General features: G+C 46.0%; 1 protein-coding gene across 5 annotated transcripts in view; it reads right to left on the reverse strand.

Moving 5' to 3' along the window:
* Positions 1–17,935, reverse strand: part of AMOT (angiomotin) — a 93,371-nt gene that overhangs the window by 33,695 nt on the left and 41,741 nt on the right. For all 5 annotated transcript variants that reach the window (XM_050964628.1, XM_050964627.1, XM_050964629.1 and 2 more), the window contains 4 exons: positions 16,624–17,524; positions 8,960–9,416; positions 2,076–2,220; positions 109–201 (listed from right to left, as the gene is read on the reverse strand). In XM_050964628.1, the coding sequence (XP_050820585.1) occupies positions 109–201; positions 2,076–2,220; positions 8,960–9,416; positions 16,624–17,477 (1,549 nt within the window). In that variant the 5' untranslated portion in view covers positions 17,478–17,524. The remainder of the gene's footprint in view (positions 1–108; positions 202–2,075; positions 2,221–8,959; positions 9,417–16,623; positions 17,525–17,935) is intronic.

Genomic DNA, 17,935 nt, shown 5'->3' on the forward strand with positions numbered 1-17,935 from the left:
CATCACACTAATATCAGTACATGACAAGACAGACTGATAATGGAGTGGAGGATTTTTCCCAGCCTGAATGGCACATTTTTGCTAGACCACAGTAAACCACTGACTCACTTTGTGCAAAGAGCTGAGAGATGGTTTTCCGATTGTCCTCAGATCCCTCAAATTCCTTCTCAGCAAGCTGCTTGTTAGCTGTCTCCATACGTTCTGCAGAATTTTTTTTTGAAGAGGAGAAACAACAAGAGAATGAAAAACTTTCAGAAATGCTCTTAGAATCACTAAGTGAGTTGCAGCAACTCTGGACATGTGTAAAAACAAGTTCTATGCAAAGGACTCCTGGTTCTAAACAATCTGAAACAAAAGGCTGGATCAGAAACTGAAGGGGCAGTTGCTTTTGCAACACGTACAGATGCTGATGAAATATTTCTATCTACAACACTCTTGGGGAATATTTTAGAGAATTCAATGGGGGATGAAGCTAACAGAATTCTATAGAAATTACTCTAAAAATCTGTGCTGCACTGCAGTGTTGTTGTAGCTGTGTTGGTCCCAGGATATTAGAGAGACTGAGTGGGTGAGATAATATCTTTTATTGGACCAACTTCTGTTGGGGAGAGAGATAATTTTCAAGCTTACACTGAGCTCTTCTTCAGGTCTCTCTCTCAGATCACCTCACCCACCTTGACCCACTAAAGATCTATATATAACACGTAAGAGTTTAGAAAAGTTAAAAAAAAAATCACAAGTGTGTTGAACCATCCTATGGAATTTTATCTCAGAGATATAGTTTTCTTTTAAGTAACACAGGATGGCTCCAAACACCTATAGAAAGGATATCATTTTTTTAAATTAACTTCTGCAATGCTATGTAATTCTCTTGCAATCCTCCACTAAATCTTCTGGGCAGAAGTTGGAAAACTATAAGATCTAGTGGCCTGATCTTTGATTACCCGACTTTCCAGAAAAATGAACAGCCCTAATAGTAAGTGTATCAACATCTGTCTCTTGAAACAGCAGCGCTGACAAAAGGCTGTATCAGTCTTAGGACACGTGTATTAATTGCTTATGACGTCTGATTTGCTGGGAAAAGAGGTCAGTTTATTTATTACAAGCTTCTGTATGTCACCTTCTGCTGTGGTACTGGGCACTATGCATTTTAAAACCTACACCGACGAGTCTCAGTCTCAGGCTCGTGCTGCAGCACTAAAACCAGCTGTGTAGAGGTTTGAGCTCGGGTTCTGAAGCCTAGGGAAGCCTTCAGAACCCAAGCTCCAGCTCGACATGCAACCCAGGCTCTGATGTGGGTTTTTAAAACAACAGTGTAGACATACCCTCCGTGACTTTAGACCGAGACAAACTATTTCACATTCTCCCAAGTCGCCTGGCTTTAAACGGTTATAGACCATGAGGACTGCAACAGCAGATAACACACACGGAACCAGAAAGCTTTTATAGAAAAGGCTGAACTAGTTAAAACTATTCAGAGTGTTTGTTTCTAAAACCACAAGCCATTTTCTCCCTTTGAAAATTAAATGCTTAACCATTGCCAATCTAGGCTTGAACACCATTTGCTGACAGCCTCGATTCCAGCCACGGTACTGCTGCAACTTCTTACCAACAGCCAGACACTACTAAGGAAACACCGACAACATCTTGCCCTGGAAGGGAAAGGGGAGTCTGCAGGAAGAGCTGCCTGGATTGATAAGGAATGTTAAGTGCAAAGGGGTCACTGGACAGGACATGAATGTCAGCATTCACAGTTTCACACTGGCACTTGAATAAAATGTTTTTAGAATATAACGTGAGAAATAGCCCTAGAATTATATCCTGGGATAGAGTTTTGGCTTGTCACTATCTTTCTGTTTCCTTAATGATTAACAGGCTGGAAGTTAGATATTGCAGTAATCAACCGAACCTCACCTTTCTACACTCCCAGCACTCTGACGACAACACTAGACAGTTGAGAATACCTGAAGTATCATGTCATGCTCTGTAAGCGGATCAGCCATAACAAGGGAATCACAAAAGAAAACAGATCGGTACAAAAGAATGTATTTAAATAGACATTTTTAATGTTTTACCTCTCAAATCCCTGTTGAAATCATGAAGCCTACGAATTTCTCCTTCCAGCTTATTTCTCATAGCCTTTTCCAGGGCATCCCGCTTAGAGGAGGACTTCTCCAGGTTTTTATATGCTTCGGAAACTTGCTGAATTTCTGTTTCCAGCTGCAGAGCAAATTAAAGCATCCATGTCCTTTAGCATTAACAATGCCTGGCACTTAGGTAGCATCTTTCTTCTGAGGTTCTCAAAGAGCTTTATTGAACAAAGATTTATTAAGCCTCGAGTGCAGGAAAGTATTACAGCATGATACAGGTGGGTAAAAGTGCAACACAAAGCAGCTGTGACGTACCACAGGTCACACAGGGAGTCAGTAGCACAGCTAGACATAAAGAGCTGGAGTCCTGTCTTCCAGGCCCTTGCTCTTGATTATAACAGTCAGTGCGTGGAAACAGTTACTTGAAAAGACAGAAACGCCCTTTTGCAGGTGTTGATGCTGGAGCCTGGAGTAGGAGCACAACTACCCACCATGAGCTTGGTCAAAAAGCTATTTCACAGAAGGACTTTGATGCAGATGGGAAAAAAATAAAGCCAAAGAACAAGCAAAGTGGATAAATAAAATTATATTTAAAAATATTAATACCAAACTGTAAATTACTGATGTGCTTTGCAGATTTGTATTTATTTACGGGATAACAATCCACAGCAGGTACTAAACCCTTCTATTTTGTATGTTCTACTTACAAATCTTCAACCTAATTAACAAACAACAACAATACCCAACTCATAGATAGTGTTTTCATCAGTAGATCTCCAAGAGATTTACAATGGAGGTCAGTATCCTTATCCGCATTTTACAGATGAGGAAATGGAGGCACAGAGCAGTGACATGACTTGCCCAAAGGCCCCCAGCAAGCCAGTGGCAGAGCAGAGAACACAGCCCAGGTCTCCTGAATCCCAGTCTAGTATCCTATTCGCTAAGGGCATGTCTACAGTGGCACTTTGTCAGCAAAATTTTTGTAGTTCAGGAGTGTTTAAAAAATAAAAAAAAAAAATCACACCCCGGATGACAAAAATTTTACTGATGAAACGCACCAGTATGTACAGCACTTTGTTGGCAGGAGCACCTGCCGACAAAGTCGCTGCCACTCATGGGGGTCGGAAGTTTTTTGTAGACAGGAGAGCTCTCTCCTGCCGACAAACAGCAGCTACACTGTGGCTTTTAGCAGCACAGCTGTGCCGCTAAAACGGGGTGGGCAAACTATGGCCCACGGGCCACATCCGCCCACAAGCCGTTTTAACCAGCCCACTCCGGCTGGGGCACTGAGTTGGGGGCCAGACCATACATCTAGGCCCTGCTCCAGCTGGGGTGCTGGGTCGGGGGCCAGACCACGCAGCTCAGCCCTACTCCGGCCAGGATGCTGAGTTGGGGGCCAGACCACGCAGCTCAGCCCTGCTCTGGCCAGGGCGCTGGGTCCGGGGCCGTCCTATTCCGGCGCTCCAGCTGGAGTGCTGAGTCGGGGCTGGACCATGAGGCTTGGCCCCGCTCCGGTGCTCTGGCTGGGGTGCTGGGTCAGGGCTGGACCATGAGGCTTGGCCCCGCTCCGGCGCTCTGGCTCGGGTGCTGGGTCAGGGGCTGGACTATGAGCCTTGGCCCCACTCCGGCGCTCTGGCTGGGGTGGCCCTGCTCTGGCTGAGGTGCTGGGTCTAGGACCGCACCACACGACTCGGACCCGCTCCAGACGGGGTGCAGGGTCAGAGGCCGCACCACGCAGATCCTGGAAGCCTTGGCATGGCCCCGCTCTGGCTCCTATGTGCTCTAATGGGAGCTGCAGGGGCGGTGCCTGCGGACGGGGCAGCATGCACAGCTGCCTAGCTGCGCCTTCACGTAGGAGCCGGAGAAGGGACATGCTGCTGCTTCCAGGAGCTGCTTCAGGTAAGCGCCGCTCAGTACCTGCACCCCTGAGCCTCTCCCCATGTCCCAACCCTATGCCCCAGCCCTGATCAACCTCCAACGCTCCAAATCTCCCTTGATCCCAGCCCCACCCCAGAGCCCACATCCCCAGCCAGAACCTGCACCCCTTCCCGCACCCCTGCCGCAGCCCAGATTCCCCTCCTGCCCTCCAAACCCCTCTGTCCCAGCCCAGAGCAGCCTCCTACACTCCAAACTCCTCATCCCTAGCCCCACTCCAGAGCCCGCACCCCAATCCTAATTTTGTGAGCATTCATGACCCACCATACAATTTCTATTCCCAGATGTGGCCTTCGGGCCAAAAAGTTTGCCCACCTCTGTGCTAAAAGTTGCATAGTGCAGCCACAGCCTAAGAGACATAGCTCTGAAAAGAAACCAAACTATTTGGTCAGTCGTCATTTAACTTCAATTTACAGTGTCTTGAAGCTACAGTCGTTTAAACAGTAAAATATGGCTTTCCCCATCCCCTCTCACTGTACAGCCTCCTGGTTTGATGTCCAAGCAGGGAACTGCTCACCAGAGACAGAAGCCAATGCATTTCCAGTTCTCCAAAGCAGGCAGGACATGTTAATCTCACTTTGGCATTAACAATCCACCAAACAGCAGACCTCACCAGACCTCCCTGGGCAAGAAGTTGATTGGATGGGTGGGGGAGGGGAAGAAAGAGAATTCCTTTATCCCTTGTTATCAGGAAGCTGTCAAACACTTCACTAAAACACTTCCCTCACTGGAACCTCCCTAAAACCGAACAAACCAACCTGGGCAGGTCATAATGGGAATAAGCAGCCGTGAGAAGAAACAGCAAACAGAGGAACTCAGACATGGTACAAGAAACAAGAATTAGGTAAAAGTTACAACAGCCAGACACTTCAAGGGCCTTGCAGGCTGTTCAGGGGCCAAAGTGCAGTTCATGGCCCAAAAAGACGTCTGCAGAGTCCTGAACTGCAGCCAGTGCTCACCTTCTCTCTACATCTGCAGGGTAAAGGGAGAGCTGACTGACCAGCTGCAGGTTCTAACTGCTGGGGAATTCAGTAACCAACAAGCAATTTATCTTTGTTTGTCTATCAGGCGAGCACAACTATAAACGCACACTACCCATACGTTTGTTAAGAATTATAAAACCCATACGTGGCAGTGTGATGGTGAGGGCTGTCTCTCGTACTTTCCCAATCCCTGCTGTATAAAGCAAGCAATAGTGAGGCTACTAGAATTCCACGTGACTTGTGTTATGTTGGGGATTTAAGGGGATTTATAGTGGCAGAGAGGAGCTGGCTTGACAGCCCTGTAGGTCCAAACTTCTTTATTTACCCACAGATCGGGGTATACACAGCATGGATAGCAGCTGTGCAAGCTTCTCTCACAATGCCCTGTCAGGTAGTTTTGGTGGGACCATTTCCAGGGGCAAAAAGGTAGTTCAGTCCCCATGACTGACTTAGTCTCTGGTCTATGTAATCTCAGGTATTCCTGGAGAACCCACCATTATAATACCTAAGCCTTCTCCAGATTTAACAGGAAGATCATACCAGCTGTAGCCTCCATGTTATTAGCACTGGCTTTAAGTAACTGAGCTAATCACTCAAGCAACCCGCCTCTCTGAGATTTGCACCCTTATTGGCAACTGGAACAGGCACAATCGTCTGGTAGGTGCAGAAATGAGGCCACCAGCTCATCACACGTAGATCAACAAAATGCCAGCAAACGATAATGCTTAGGCACTACCGATATGGGCAGGTTCCAAACTGGGTATGGAGATGAAAGGCTACAGAACAGATAACCAATCCCCTGAACCATGAGCAGCGGATCTAATGGGCCAAGACCCTCAGTTGCCGGTTTCCACATCCGCAGGAGGACGTTTTTATTACGGGCTATGCAGTTCTGGGGTGGCCGAGGAGGCCCCGGAAGCTGCATAGTGCATATGAAGCTGAGAGGCAGCTCCCACCTGCCCACCGTTGCCTGGTTGCTCTTCTCCTCCCCAGTGGCCTCCCCGACACCAGTGACAGTACCCCTTCCCCAGGATCTGGACACCTTTCTGTCCTCAGACAGGTACACTGGCCTCTGTGCATCATGGCCCCTTAATGTGGGGAGATGAAGCTGCCCCTGCCCAGAGGATGTGGTGCCCCCAAGGGCAGGTTCCAGGGCAGGGAGGCTGCAGTGCAATGGGATTGACGCCTCGCTAGGACCCAGGAGGAGCAGGTTGGGAAGAATGGCTGGACTCCCTGCCTCTGGGCAGCAGTAGCAGGAAGTGATTGTGAATCGCACTCCCACCCTGTCGTGTGCAGTGACTCAGGACCACAAGCTCCTTGCCAGGTCCCTGAGCCCTGGAGCTGCCCCTGCTGGGGACCTCTGAGCCATGGCTACAGCTGGTAGAGGTAAATCTTGAGCAGTAACATTCCTGTTGCTCCCCAGGAGCCTCTCCCAGTGCAGAGACCTCAGCCTAGCTAGGGCACCCCTTCCTTGGGCCCAACCCCAGCCCCAGAGAGGACACTGCTTGGATGGAAGGTAAAAGACACACACACACACACCTCCCGGTTCTATCCTGACTGCAGGGGGAGGGTTTGGCCCCACGCTGCTCCCAGCTGGGCTCACTGTGATTCCCTCCCTTGTGGCCAGGAAAGCTGCCTCCAGGTCAGCTCCCATTCTCTGCAGGGTGCGTGAAGCCAGCCTGCGATGTGCTGAGGGCTGGGACAGTGACATGTGTGGGAACAAAGAAGGGAGAGCGTGCAGCTGCAAGGGAGCACTGTGCTCCTTCTGTGCACACATGGGGTTACTTGCATGCCCCTCGCCTCGCAGCCTCAGCTATACCTGCAGACGTGCATGCTGCTCCTCTGCACAGTCAGTGCAGTCTTGCACATGCCTGCCCGCCTCTCTACCATCTGAGTGGTCCTCATTACTTGCTATGAGATCAGAGCACTAGCAGCTTGGACAGTGCAGTGCAGTATTTGTGCACAATTACCCTTCCTGTGCCATTTAAAGCAAGAAACCAATAATGTTCCTTTCTCACAGTTTTACCACCCGGCCCAACACCCCCCATATCTATTAGGACAGTGACTTTATTGGGTTAGGGGAGGAGACTCTAGCTAAAGAGATTACTCCAAGGTATCAGTTTTCCTGAGGAGCCTTTAATTTCCTCCACCAAACCCCCTTGCTCTGAATCTAAAGGAAAAGTTGCTGCTGCTTTTCTAAGTGGTATTCTTGAGCCTTCTCCGTTTATGGAGCTTATATTGCACTCAGTGTGCTCTGAAGCCGGGCAGCCCAGTTTATCTCGTGCAGGAGCAATCCGCACAGCAGCTGTTCGGGGGTGTGGGCAAGAGGGGATTGTGACAGTGTACCCCATAAGGCTTTATGGAGGGGGGTGCTCATAAAGGTATGTATGATATAACCAGAATAGGGTTTTGCTACATATGCCATGTAACATACCTGTGTAAAGGTTATGACCTACTGGTTATGGTCATCCCAATTGTATGCAGGCACCATTTGTGTGTTCAAAGTTATGAACACTGGCTGTGTAATTGCTTGATTTCTAAGCAGCCTTAATTAGAACAGTTGGTCACTTCTTGGGAAAGGAATGTGCAAGTTAAGCGCTCAATCAGGAAGCACTTAGCAGACAAAAGAGCTTGGCAGACTCCAATCAACATAAGAAGTCTACCTGAGCATGTTCAAGGTAGCAAATGGGTAATGGCTGCTACCTGCAAGCCCTGGCCCTGAGTCATGCATGGGCATGTGACTTGCCCATGTGATTCCGAATCTCCATTTTGTGAGTGAATTCTATACAGGGGGAGGACAAGAGAAAGTCTATTTAAGCCCCTGGGAGACCCCTCATTTTGTCTTCAGCTGGCTAAAGAAGGAGACTCCACACACACACACATGCACTCTCTCTCTCTCTACTTGAAAGAAACTAGAACAAAGGACAGTATGTACAGGGGGTGTGAGTGATTGCTGGACCCAGGCTAAAAGGAGATTAATCTGTAAAAGGGAGCATTCTGGAACTGGTGAGGATCTTGTCTGTATTTAGTTTGATTACACTTAGATTTGCGCATTTTATTTTATTTTGCTTGATCACTTACCTTGTTCTGTCTCTTACTACTTGGAATTAAATCCTACTTTCTGTATTTAATAAAATCACTTTTTACTTAATTAATTAACTCAGAGTATGTATTAATACCTGGGGGGAGCAAACAACTGTGTATCTCTCTCTATCAGTGTTACAATGGGTGAACAATTTATGAGTTTACGATGCATAAGCTTTATACAGGGCAAAACGGATTTATTTGGGTTTAAACTCCATTAGGAGTTGGGTATCTGGGTGCTAAAGACAAGCACACTTCTGTGAGCCATTTTCAAGTAAACCTGCAGCTTTGGGGCAAGTAATTCAGACCCTGGGTCTGTGTTGAAGCAGACAGGAGTGTCTAGCCCAGCAAGACAGGGTGCTGGAGTCCTGAGCTGGCAGGGAAAACGAGGAGCAGAGGTAGTCTTGGCACATCAGGTGGCTGCTCCCAAGGGGGTTTCTGTGAGCCAACACATCACAGGGATTGAAAGGGAAACAGGGATGTGTGAAGGGGCAGGAGGCAGGTGGAGGGAGATGCAGGGAGCAGGATGGAATGGGCATGGGGGCAATGGGTGCATTGCATGGAGGATGGGGCAATACAGGGGAATGAGGGAGAATTGTGGCGCTCTGGTAGGAGGAATGCAGGGAGAGGGTGCGAGCAGAGGCGGGGAAGGAGAGGAGGGACCAGTGAGTGGGGAGGAGGCAGGGCCTGAGGCAGAGCGTGGGCGGGACCATAGGTGGAGGAGGTGGGAAAGAGCGCTAGCCTCCCCAAAGGGGAGCGTCATGTGCCGCCCATGTCCTGAACCATCCAGCCCACATTTGTTTTGTTGTCATTTTAACTACAGAGAATATTAGACAAGGGAGAAGGTCAGTTCCATTCAACACCCACCTTCTGTAACCTTGCGACTTTCTCATAGCACCCATCCAACTCCTGTCGTAAGGATCTGTTCTCCTCTGACAGGATCTCCACCATTTGCTGGGCCCTGGAAACAATAGCAAAAGGATCTACTTGCATCTGCTGATAAGGAGATGGTATCTGCTGAGCTCTTGGCATTAACGTGTAGGAATCTCCTTGCTGCTGGTGCTGCTGGCCTAGACCGGGCTGGCATAGTCGGTAGAAATCTCCCTGATGGACCTGGTTTGACAGGAACAGCTGCTGGGTCCGCGGTAGAAAGCATGGGTCTCCCTGATTTGGAGTCAGGGATTGCTGATGCTGCGAAGGAGACAATCTGGATGGTGGTGGAGACTGCAGTAAGGTCAAAGATCCCAAGGACGTTAAGGAGGAAGTTGGGCTGTGATGGTGAGGGGGCCTCTGCTGTAACTGCAGGTGTAGATCAGGGTTTTGCCTGTAAAACAATAAGAGCAAATTCAGCTGAAGTTCTGCAGAGCACCACACATCAACCAAACCGTACGGCAAGGTGCTGAATGCGAGTACATGTAACAGCTGCTACTGGTAGGATGTTCCATGCATAAGACTTTAATGCAAATATGTTAAGTATGAAAAACCATGTAAAGAAGCACTTCAAAACCACTAACCAGCTGTGTGGAAAAAATCCCAAACATAACGACTGTCCTAAGCTCATGAGTACGTTTGTACAGGGATGGCATAAGACACTACCTTGAGATCCACTCTGTCAAGCACTCCAGAATAGCGCTATTGTAATTCAGAATACACTGGCAATATATTTATTAAAAATCAAATCTGCACTGTTGAAAGAGGAGAACTATTTCATGTGTTTACACTTTTACTAACTTTACATGGATAAAATATTAAACTAAGGACAGTTGAGCCAGTCCTGTACTGTTAATTGCATAGGCTCTGTTGCAAAGGTCCTGCCAACAAAGAATATCCTTGTGCAATTCAGGATTCAGATTTTAAAAGGAACAGGCTACGGTCTTGTTTATTACTGTGCCAGCTGCAGTTGGCTCACGTACACCGAAATACTCTGTCAGTGGAGAGAGTTAAAAGGAGGTGATAGCCAACTTGACAATTGGGATCAGAATTTGGGTATAGAGGCTTCCTCAGTTCCAGTACAACAGGAATTTTATAGATCACCTCTGCACCCGATATGCAGAGGATGAGAGTCTGTTACAGACCCGTCTAAACAACTTTAACTCAAGCCGTAGCAGCTCATGCATGCAGCTCTGGAGGTCCCCAGCTCACATCCCGGTGTATTGGTCAAGATGGCAGCTGTCACTTGAGCACTTCACTCATCTAATAGAGTGTTCAGCCTTAGGGGAAGGAGTGTCAGAGCTCTTCCCTCCAGAGACTCCCTCTGGTTGATGTGTGGAACAGCACTGTCAGCCTGCTTGGGGAGCCACGGCCAGCCCTGGAGGGAAAACACTCTCATACTGTTGTGGGAAGGAGCAAAAGATGAGGAAACTTGAGGATCTCTCTCTCTCTCCCCATCCCACCATACATTTCCCACGCACATATGCCCACCTCCTTTAAAAAAAGTTCAGTTTGGTGAAGTTCTGAGGACACATTTTATTTAACAGTCTAGTTCTCTAAACAGTGTCCAATACCTTCTTAAAAGTTATCCTGGTACAGGACAAATTTGGTATTTCTCATTCTGTAAAACATTCCTGTTCTGCTGCTGTAACTTCTTAACCCTTTGGCTGCTGCTCAAATTCACAGGTGGAATGCACTCGCAACTCTGCATCAGGTATGGCCAGGAGGAATGACACCTATTGTGCTGCTCTGAACTGCTGAACGTAACAAGTACATCCAGTGGATTACACCTACTGGGCTTCTCTGAAGAACGTACCAGGGATGTTAGGTGAAACACACTTGCTGCACTGCAGAATTCCCCAGGTACATCCTTCCATTCCATCCAGTGAAACATTAATTAATGATTGCAAGTGCTTAGATGGTTTGGCAGCTAAAGGGTTACATGAAATATTTGTCAGAGGATGTTTGAGCACTTAGAATCGCCTTCCTGTACTGTACAAAGCTCATGCATCAATTTTTCATACACATCCAAAGAGGAAACATCTGCGTTAATCACATCTTGTTACCAAGATATTTTAGAGGTCATATATTCTGAGCTTCTGCATGGGATATACTACCTCGGGTTACATGTCCTATGCCTTATTTAACATAAATGCATGCCACTGTATCCAACATGTGGTTGTTACTTTTAACTGGCCTTCTGGTCAAAGCCACCCCTGTTTACACGGAACAAGTTCCATCTGTTGTCTCTCATTACTAGGAACATAGGGTAGAAATCCCCACTCTACCTTGCATGTTCCCTAGCAGGCTAACAAACGCAGCCAGAGAGGCAACTCACAGTCACTTAAGTACTGGTCTCGTTATTGTCCATACCATTACTACCCTCTAATGACTGTGGTCCTTACTGTTTGCTAGCAACATTATTTCAATGAATGTATTTCCCTAGGAAAGATCAGATGCAGCATGTGGTTTTCAGGGGTTGGAGAACGAAAGAGAAGATGTGCAATTAATTTCCTCAGCAATGTTCAGCTCAGATGTAACATCTGGTTATTTCTCTACTGGGAGGTCACTGCTTTATACCCTTTTTTTTTTTAACCCAGTAGTGGAGACTGAGGCAAAAAGGTCAAGAGACTTGCTCAAGGTCAATGCTTCAACCAGGAGAGGAATCCTGAGTCTTCCTGACACTCAACCCTTTCCTCCAACCATAAACCCTAAGAGAGAACCTGCCCCTAACATTCCACCTTAAATGGCCACAAATGCCTCACAGAAACCTCTGAAAAAATATCCCAATCAGAAAAAATTCTGCAGATGAAGCTAATCTTGAGCTATTTTATTAAATCATCAAGGAAAGTTAGATGAAAAGTTAGACTTTTGCTTCTTCAGAATTCACTGGCTCCTGGAGTTTATTCCAAAGTGACATCATAATCCTCTGCGTGATGTCAATCATTTCCATAATAACCTGACCATGATGTCAAACACTGCACTATGTTGACTGACAATGATCCCATCAGTTTCTGCATGAATTTATATTTTAAATAAATACATTTCCAACCCTTATGTTTCCAAGAAAACCTTCCAGATATGAACTGATGTACTCTCTGTCCGAGTATGCAGCAGATAGCCTGAAGCAATAACCAACACAGGTCAAATGCCTCCATTAATCTAAATGGTTTGTTAACAAACACTGCAAGCCTAAAAAGGATCATTTAAATGTCAACATTATTTACTACTTCAATACAGATCATTTTAGTGGAAGATTTTGTTACTCTGCAATGGTGAGTAAAGTTTGGGAAGAGTATTATTCTCTCCACCTCTTCACCTGATGGCAGGTGAAGAAAAAGCAGAAAGAGCAGGTAAGTAGTGAAGGGAGATAGCATTTTCGTGCATGTGTTCCTGAAAACAGTAATAATTAAAAAAAAAAATCTAGTGGAAAAAAAAGTAGATATTGAAAAACCACAGCTGAGCTATTGCTAAACAGAATACATTTCCCAGATTGCCAAGAAGCCCACAATCTCAGAGCTCACCTACACTGCATCTCACCTTTTACAATTAGTTGGTTCCAGCACTGACCTGAGAACCAGGACTCCTTAGTGCTACTGCCTGTTCTGACACTAGCTAGATGTCTGATCTTGGGCAAGCCACAAATTCTAAATGTCTTTACTTTCCCTACTTGCAAAATGGGGTAATACCATCACCTTTTTAAAACACCCTGAAATCCTCAATTGCAAAGTTCAATATACGAGTTCAAATTGTTATTTAGTGTTGTTAACTCCTGCAATTTTCTCGTGTGGTAGTTGGTGGTTTTCTCAAAGGCCCAGCTCCTGGATTCTTCTGATAATGAGAGAATTACAACTGTCGCCTTATTTTAATATAGCATGTTTCTAACCCTCATAGGTATGGAGAAGAGCTTGAGAATATGACCTCAGTGAACCACAGAGACTCAGAAACCAGAAGACAAATAAAATGAACCCAAAACGTTTTGTGATTTTTGTTTTGTTTGTTTGTATTTGACTTCAGGATTTTTAAGCCAATCTCATTACATTTGAGGCCCAACTCATTATTTTTGAGCAAATGGGCTTGGCAAGTTACTAACCAACTCAACAAATACTTCACTCTGTGAAAGACAATGGCTATCCATAACTTGACGTTTTATGCATAGCTTAAAAATATATTTTTTTTATTTACAGTTCTGCTCACTACGTGCTAGACATTATCCAAACACACAAGAAAAAGCTCACCATCTATGTAAAATAAATATATATATTATCTATTAAATCTGTTCCAGTGTACAACTGAACGACAAGCTATACTGGATGGGGACATCAGAAATTCCAACTGCAGAAGAAATTAGAGCAATAATTTTAATCGAGTGTTTCCCAAATTGGGAACACCAACTCCTAAGGGGCCTCTTCACTTTCAAGACTGCATCTTGAGAGAATTCCTGCTTCCTTTCCTCTCCCTGGTGCATCTCTGTGCAGCATACAACATGGAGCGGTGCAGATTACGTACTTGGGTTTGTGGTTTTGCCCACTAAAACAGAAAGTAGGTATTTTAGCTGTGAGGGCAGAGACGTTGGAAAATACTACATGGTAATAAGAACACCAAGCAAAACAACGTAGATTCCTGCATTAGAAGCCCTGAATGTTGCATGCACTGCACACATCACATAATGCACAAAGTCACCAGGTAGAAATAAAAAGACCAGAGAAGGTGCCTGGTTCATTAAAAACTCTCCTTCTCCCCTTCATGCTCAAGCAGTTATACTTCCCCTTTCTCCCACAGCCCTCCTATCCCAAACTTGAAAACATTAACCAGCAAAGTGAGCAGTCTTCACATGATCAAACAGACAGCTGAAATCTAACTGAAGAATTTTCATTCTGCTTCCTATTCATACCTGATCATCATCTACCTTGACACAGCTCAGGCTGCAGAGGGGAAAACAGGATGCCGAAAAAATACTAATTATGGGCCTAATTCTGCAGCACTCATACACAAGTGCAGTTCCACTGTGGGCAAGAGAAGTATTCCTCCACGTACAAGCTGATGGATCAGGCCCTAAATGGGGCTGGAACTTGAATTATTCATCATGAACACGGAAGTGCAACAGGCAGATACTAGGGAGAGAATCAGGTCTGTGATTCATCTTACTCGTATTAAATTATTTTTAAAATGTCTAAAAGTGCCAAGTAATAACATGGATGTGTCAGCCTGAATCCCTGGCTGGCCTGATATTCCATGAATCCAATGTCATTATGAACATACACATGTTCCCAAACTACTACCACCTAGAAGCAGGTGAGGCAGACAGTTTGCAGCTGGTGGGTTAAACTTACCACACCAACCATTCTTTTCCCAGACTCAAGAGAGTGAATCATGAGAATGCTGTGAATTCCCTAGTATTTATCTTGCTCAACCAGTTTTCATTTAACTGGGTTGTTAGGTCATCCTCAAATTCCACTAAACAATGAAAACCCCTCAGAAGTGGGTGTGGTTTCAACAGCAGAAAAGAAAGATCTTTATTTCCTCTATGTGCAGTTAAAAAAAATTATTTATCAGGATTCGTTTGGGTTTTCAAATATAAACAGCCCTGGTGCATGGACAAGAGAGAATTTTGAAGATTTTTAGCATTCCAGACGAGGCTGCAAAGCCATTCATTGCCCGTCCCTGACTCTGAGGCCATGGCTACACTGGCGCTTTACAGCGCTGCAACTTTCGCGCTCAGGGGTATGAAAAAAACACCCCCCTGAGCGCTGCAAGATACAGCGCTGTAAAGCCTCAGTGTAAACAGTGCCGCAGCACTGGGAGCGCGGCTCCCAGCGCTGCAAGCTACACCCGTAGAGGATGTGGAGTATGTGCAGCGCTGGGAGAGCTCTCTCCAAGCGCTGGCGCTGCGACCACGCTCGAGCGGCAGGGTTTTGAAGTGCAAGTGCAGCCATACCCTCAGAAAGTGTCCCCCTTTTAAAATGCTCAGTCCATTACCCAGCTGCACCTTTAGCAGCACAGAAGGTTTACTGTTTTAATGACAGTAGGTTTAAGGAGGGAGGCGGGATGGGTTTTGCTATGCTGCTCTGTAATTTATGGATTAGGAGTTAACAGTTTAGTCTTCTAATTGTTCCACCATTTCAGCAGTTGCTTCCAAAGGAAACCTCTATCCTATGCATCTTTGCAGGTTAAAAAATAACCTCGGTGGATTCACAGTGCTTTGAAGACAAATTTAAGTTGCTTCCCGACATCTGAAAACTTGCCAGTTGAATCTCCTCTCTGAATCCATTCTAGTACCCAGGCTCCAGCCAATACAGACAAATAGGCTGTTGGTGTGGTTTCAAACGCCTCTCTTTGTACACAGAAAACAGTCTAAGTCTCTGATACAAACAATATTCCCAGTGAGGGATAATCGTTAAAGGTCTCTTGCCCTTTTCAGCTTGCATAGCAACTTGTGGCCTTGCCTATGGATTTTGTGAACCATTTGCAACCAACTTCTACAGTCATTAGTCACATTGGGAAAAAAAACAAACCAAAAAAACAGCCTCCTCCTTTCCTGGCTTATTTATTATTTATGTAGACAGGTCAAAGGGCCTTCTCACCAGGCCCGTTTGCTGCAGAAAGCATTTCGGATCATGAACAATGGCGAATGAAGCCTGAAAATAGCTTCCAATAGGGCTGGAAAGGATCCACATAAGATTCAGATTCTCCAGAGCTCTGAATCTATTCCAAAAACATTGGCTCTTCTCTTTCTCCCACCCCACTCTTTAGATACAAATACACACAGCCTCCCCCGCCTACTTTTGTAATACTTCACTGACCTCAGGTTTCTGCTTTAGAGCATTTTCCAGCCACAAAACAAGGCAGAAATTATTACACTGATGTCCACTAGCTTGAAACATTTTAAGTGGGTTTCCACTTGGTTTAAGAGAGAAATCTGATCCACCCGGGGCTGGGTCGTAAAGTTAGGTAGGACAAAAGAAAATGTAGGTTAGAGCCAGGTTGCATTCCAGTTTAATAAACTTGATCTGATTCACCCACCCAGGATTCAGTATTGACCCCAGATCAGATCCAGCTCCTGAACTGGAGCAAACTAGAACCGGTCAGGATCTCAATTAATTCAAGGAAAAAAATAACGGCTGCTAAACAAACCAGTCTGGGATGGTGCACTTTCCCCTTTCCTAAATGATCTCATATAAAAACATTTAGGTGTGGTTTATACCCTAATAATCTATTTTCCTGGCAGATCCAGTTAAAGCCTGGCTTAGCCTTGCAGCAAGAGACTGCATGTTTCAACAGTGAATCATGCTACAGCTTTGGCTTTTTAGCAGAGTGGTTGCATGGCTCAGGAACCTGGATAAAACTCATTATGGACCCATCTATGCTGCAAGATCAAACTTTATTTTAAACAGCATTAGGCCACTATGACAAGGAATGTGGCCCCTAACACCTGGGATACAGTCCTACCATACTATAGCTATAGCCTAACAAAACAGAGACGGGATTTTCGTTCAAACACAACCAGCAACGGGAGGCTGAGTTTTGCCCCTTCTTTGCTTTCTACAAAGATAAAAACCACCAAGTCAGGAAGGTGACTAAGCAGTTAAGGGGCTGCTTACCTGACTGACCCATACTCAGGAGGATGCTGATATCTCATCATAGGCCCATCAGATCTATTCTGCTGGCTCATGCGATGATCACCATAGAAATGTCCAGGGTCCTGAGGTTTGCAGTTCATGGGTGGGGTGGACATGTTTTTGTAAGGGTACTCTGGCGGAGGGCCCCGGTGCTCTATCACTTTTATATTAGCCTGGGGAGGCGTGGGCACTGAGTTTTTATAGAAATCATTGGAACTGGAGTTTTTGTAAAGGTCATTTGGCTGCTGGGGGGAAAGTGGAGCACTCGTGACGGGTGCGTGAGCCTTCACACCACTAGTGGCCAACGACAGCTGCATCAGCCTCTCACTAAGAGAGCGAACATGTCCCTGCTTGAGGTCCTTAAGTCCTTCATCCTGATGGACTTTCCCAGGGTTCACTCGCTGAACTGTAGGCCGCCCTTCAGTCCTCATCTTTTGATTGGTTACCCCCGTCACATAAAACGCTGCCCCAACGCTAGCATGCGGCTGGCCCCTGAAATACTGTGACTGGACTTTGGCTTCTTCGTACGTTGGGAGGTCTTCACTGTTCTGAAGTCTTGGAGAGAGCTGCTTCTCCATGATGCTATTGTCCACTTGAATCTCCTGGCCCTGGGGCTCCTGGCGGGCAGCATGAGTCACAAGCTGATGGTCCTGGGTGCTCAGCCCTTCGTTCTGAGACCCTGGACTCCCACTGCTGTTGAAAGGGGGTGCATTTCCTGTGGCTTGTTGATGTAAGGCAAGGAGGTTGCGGTTGTCATTTGGGTTTCCGTATCGGAGCTGCTCCTGCAGCAGACGCTGTAAAACTGTCGTAGCTGTTTGCTCTTCTGAATTCCTCATCTCAAACTGTGGTGCCTTTGGGGTGGAATGCAAAAGCTGCTGTTGACCTAAGGAGAGGAGATAAGGTTAGCAACTCTTCACTGGCCACAGAAGGGACCGTTTAGGACCACTGGCTCAAAACTGAGGAAAAATATAAGTTAGATATAAAGGATTACAATGAGGGTCATTAAGATTGTCTGACACTGGAAGGATCAGCATAAAATGGTGGCGAAGACTACATTGACTGCAGGTGGCAGGGCTATGGACGGGAAGGCTGATCACTGGCAAAAAGGAGACCTATAATTCACAACACGGTGGTAAAAATGACTGAGCCCTGTCTACACTGTACCCATCCCTGCCAACGGTGAATTACAGTTCCCATTTTTGCCACATAAACAAGGACCAAGACTAGAATATGGAACTCAGCATGTAATCTGTTAAGTTTAAGAAGAAAACAAGAGATACACCAAATAAGTTAT

This window comes from Gopherus flavomarginatus, chromosome 8 (assembly GCF_025201925.1).
Source record: "Gopherus flavomarginatus isolate rGopFla2 chromosome 8, rGopFla2.mat.asm, whole genome shotgun sequence".
Taxonomy (NCBI): Eukaryota; Metazoa; Chordata; order Testudines; family Testudinidae; genus Gopherus; species Gopherus flavomarginatus.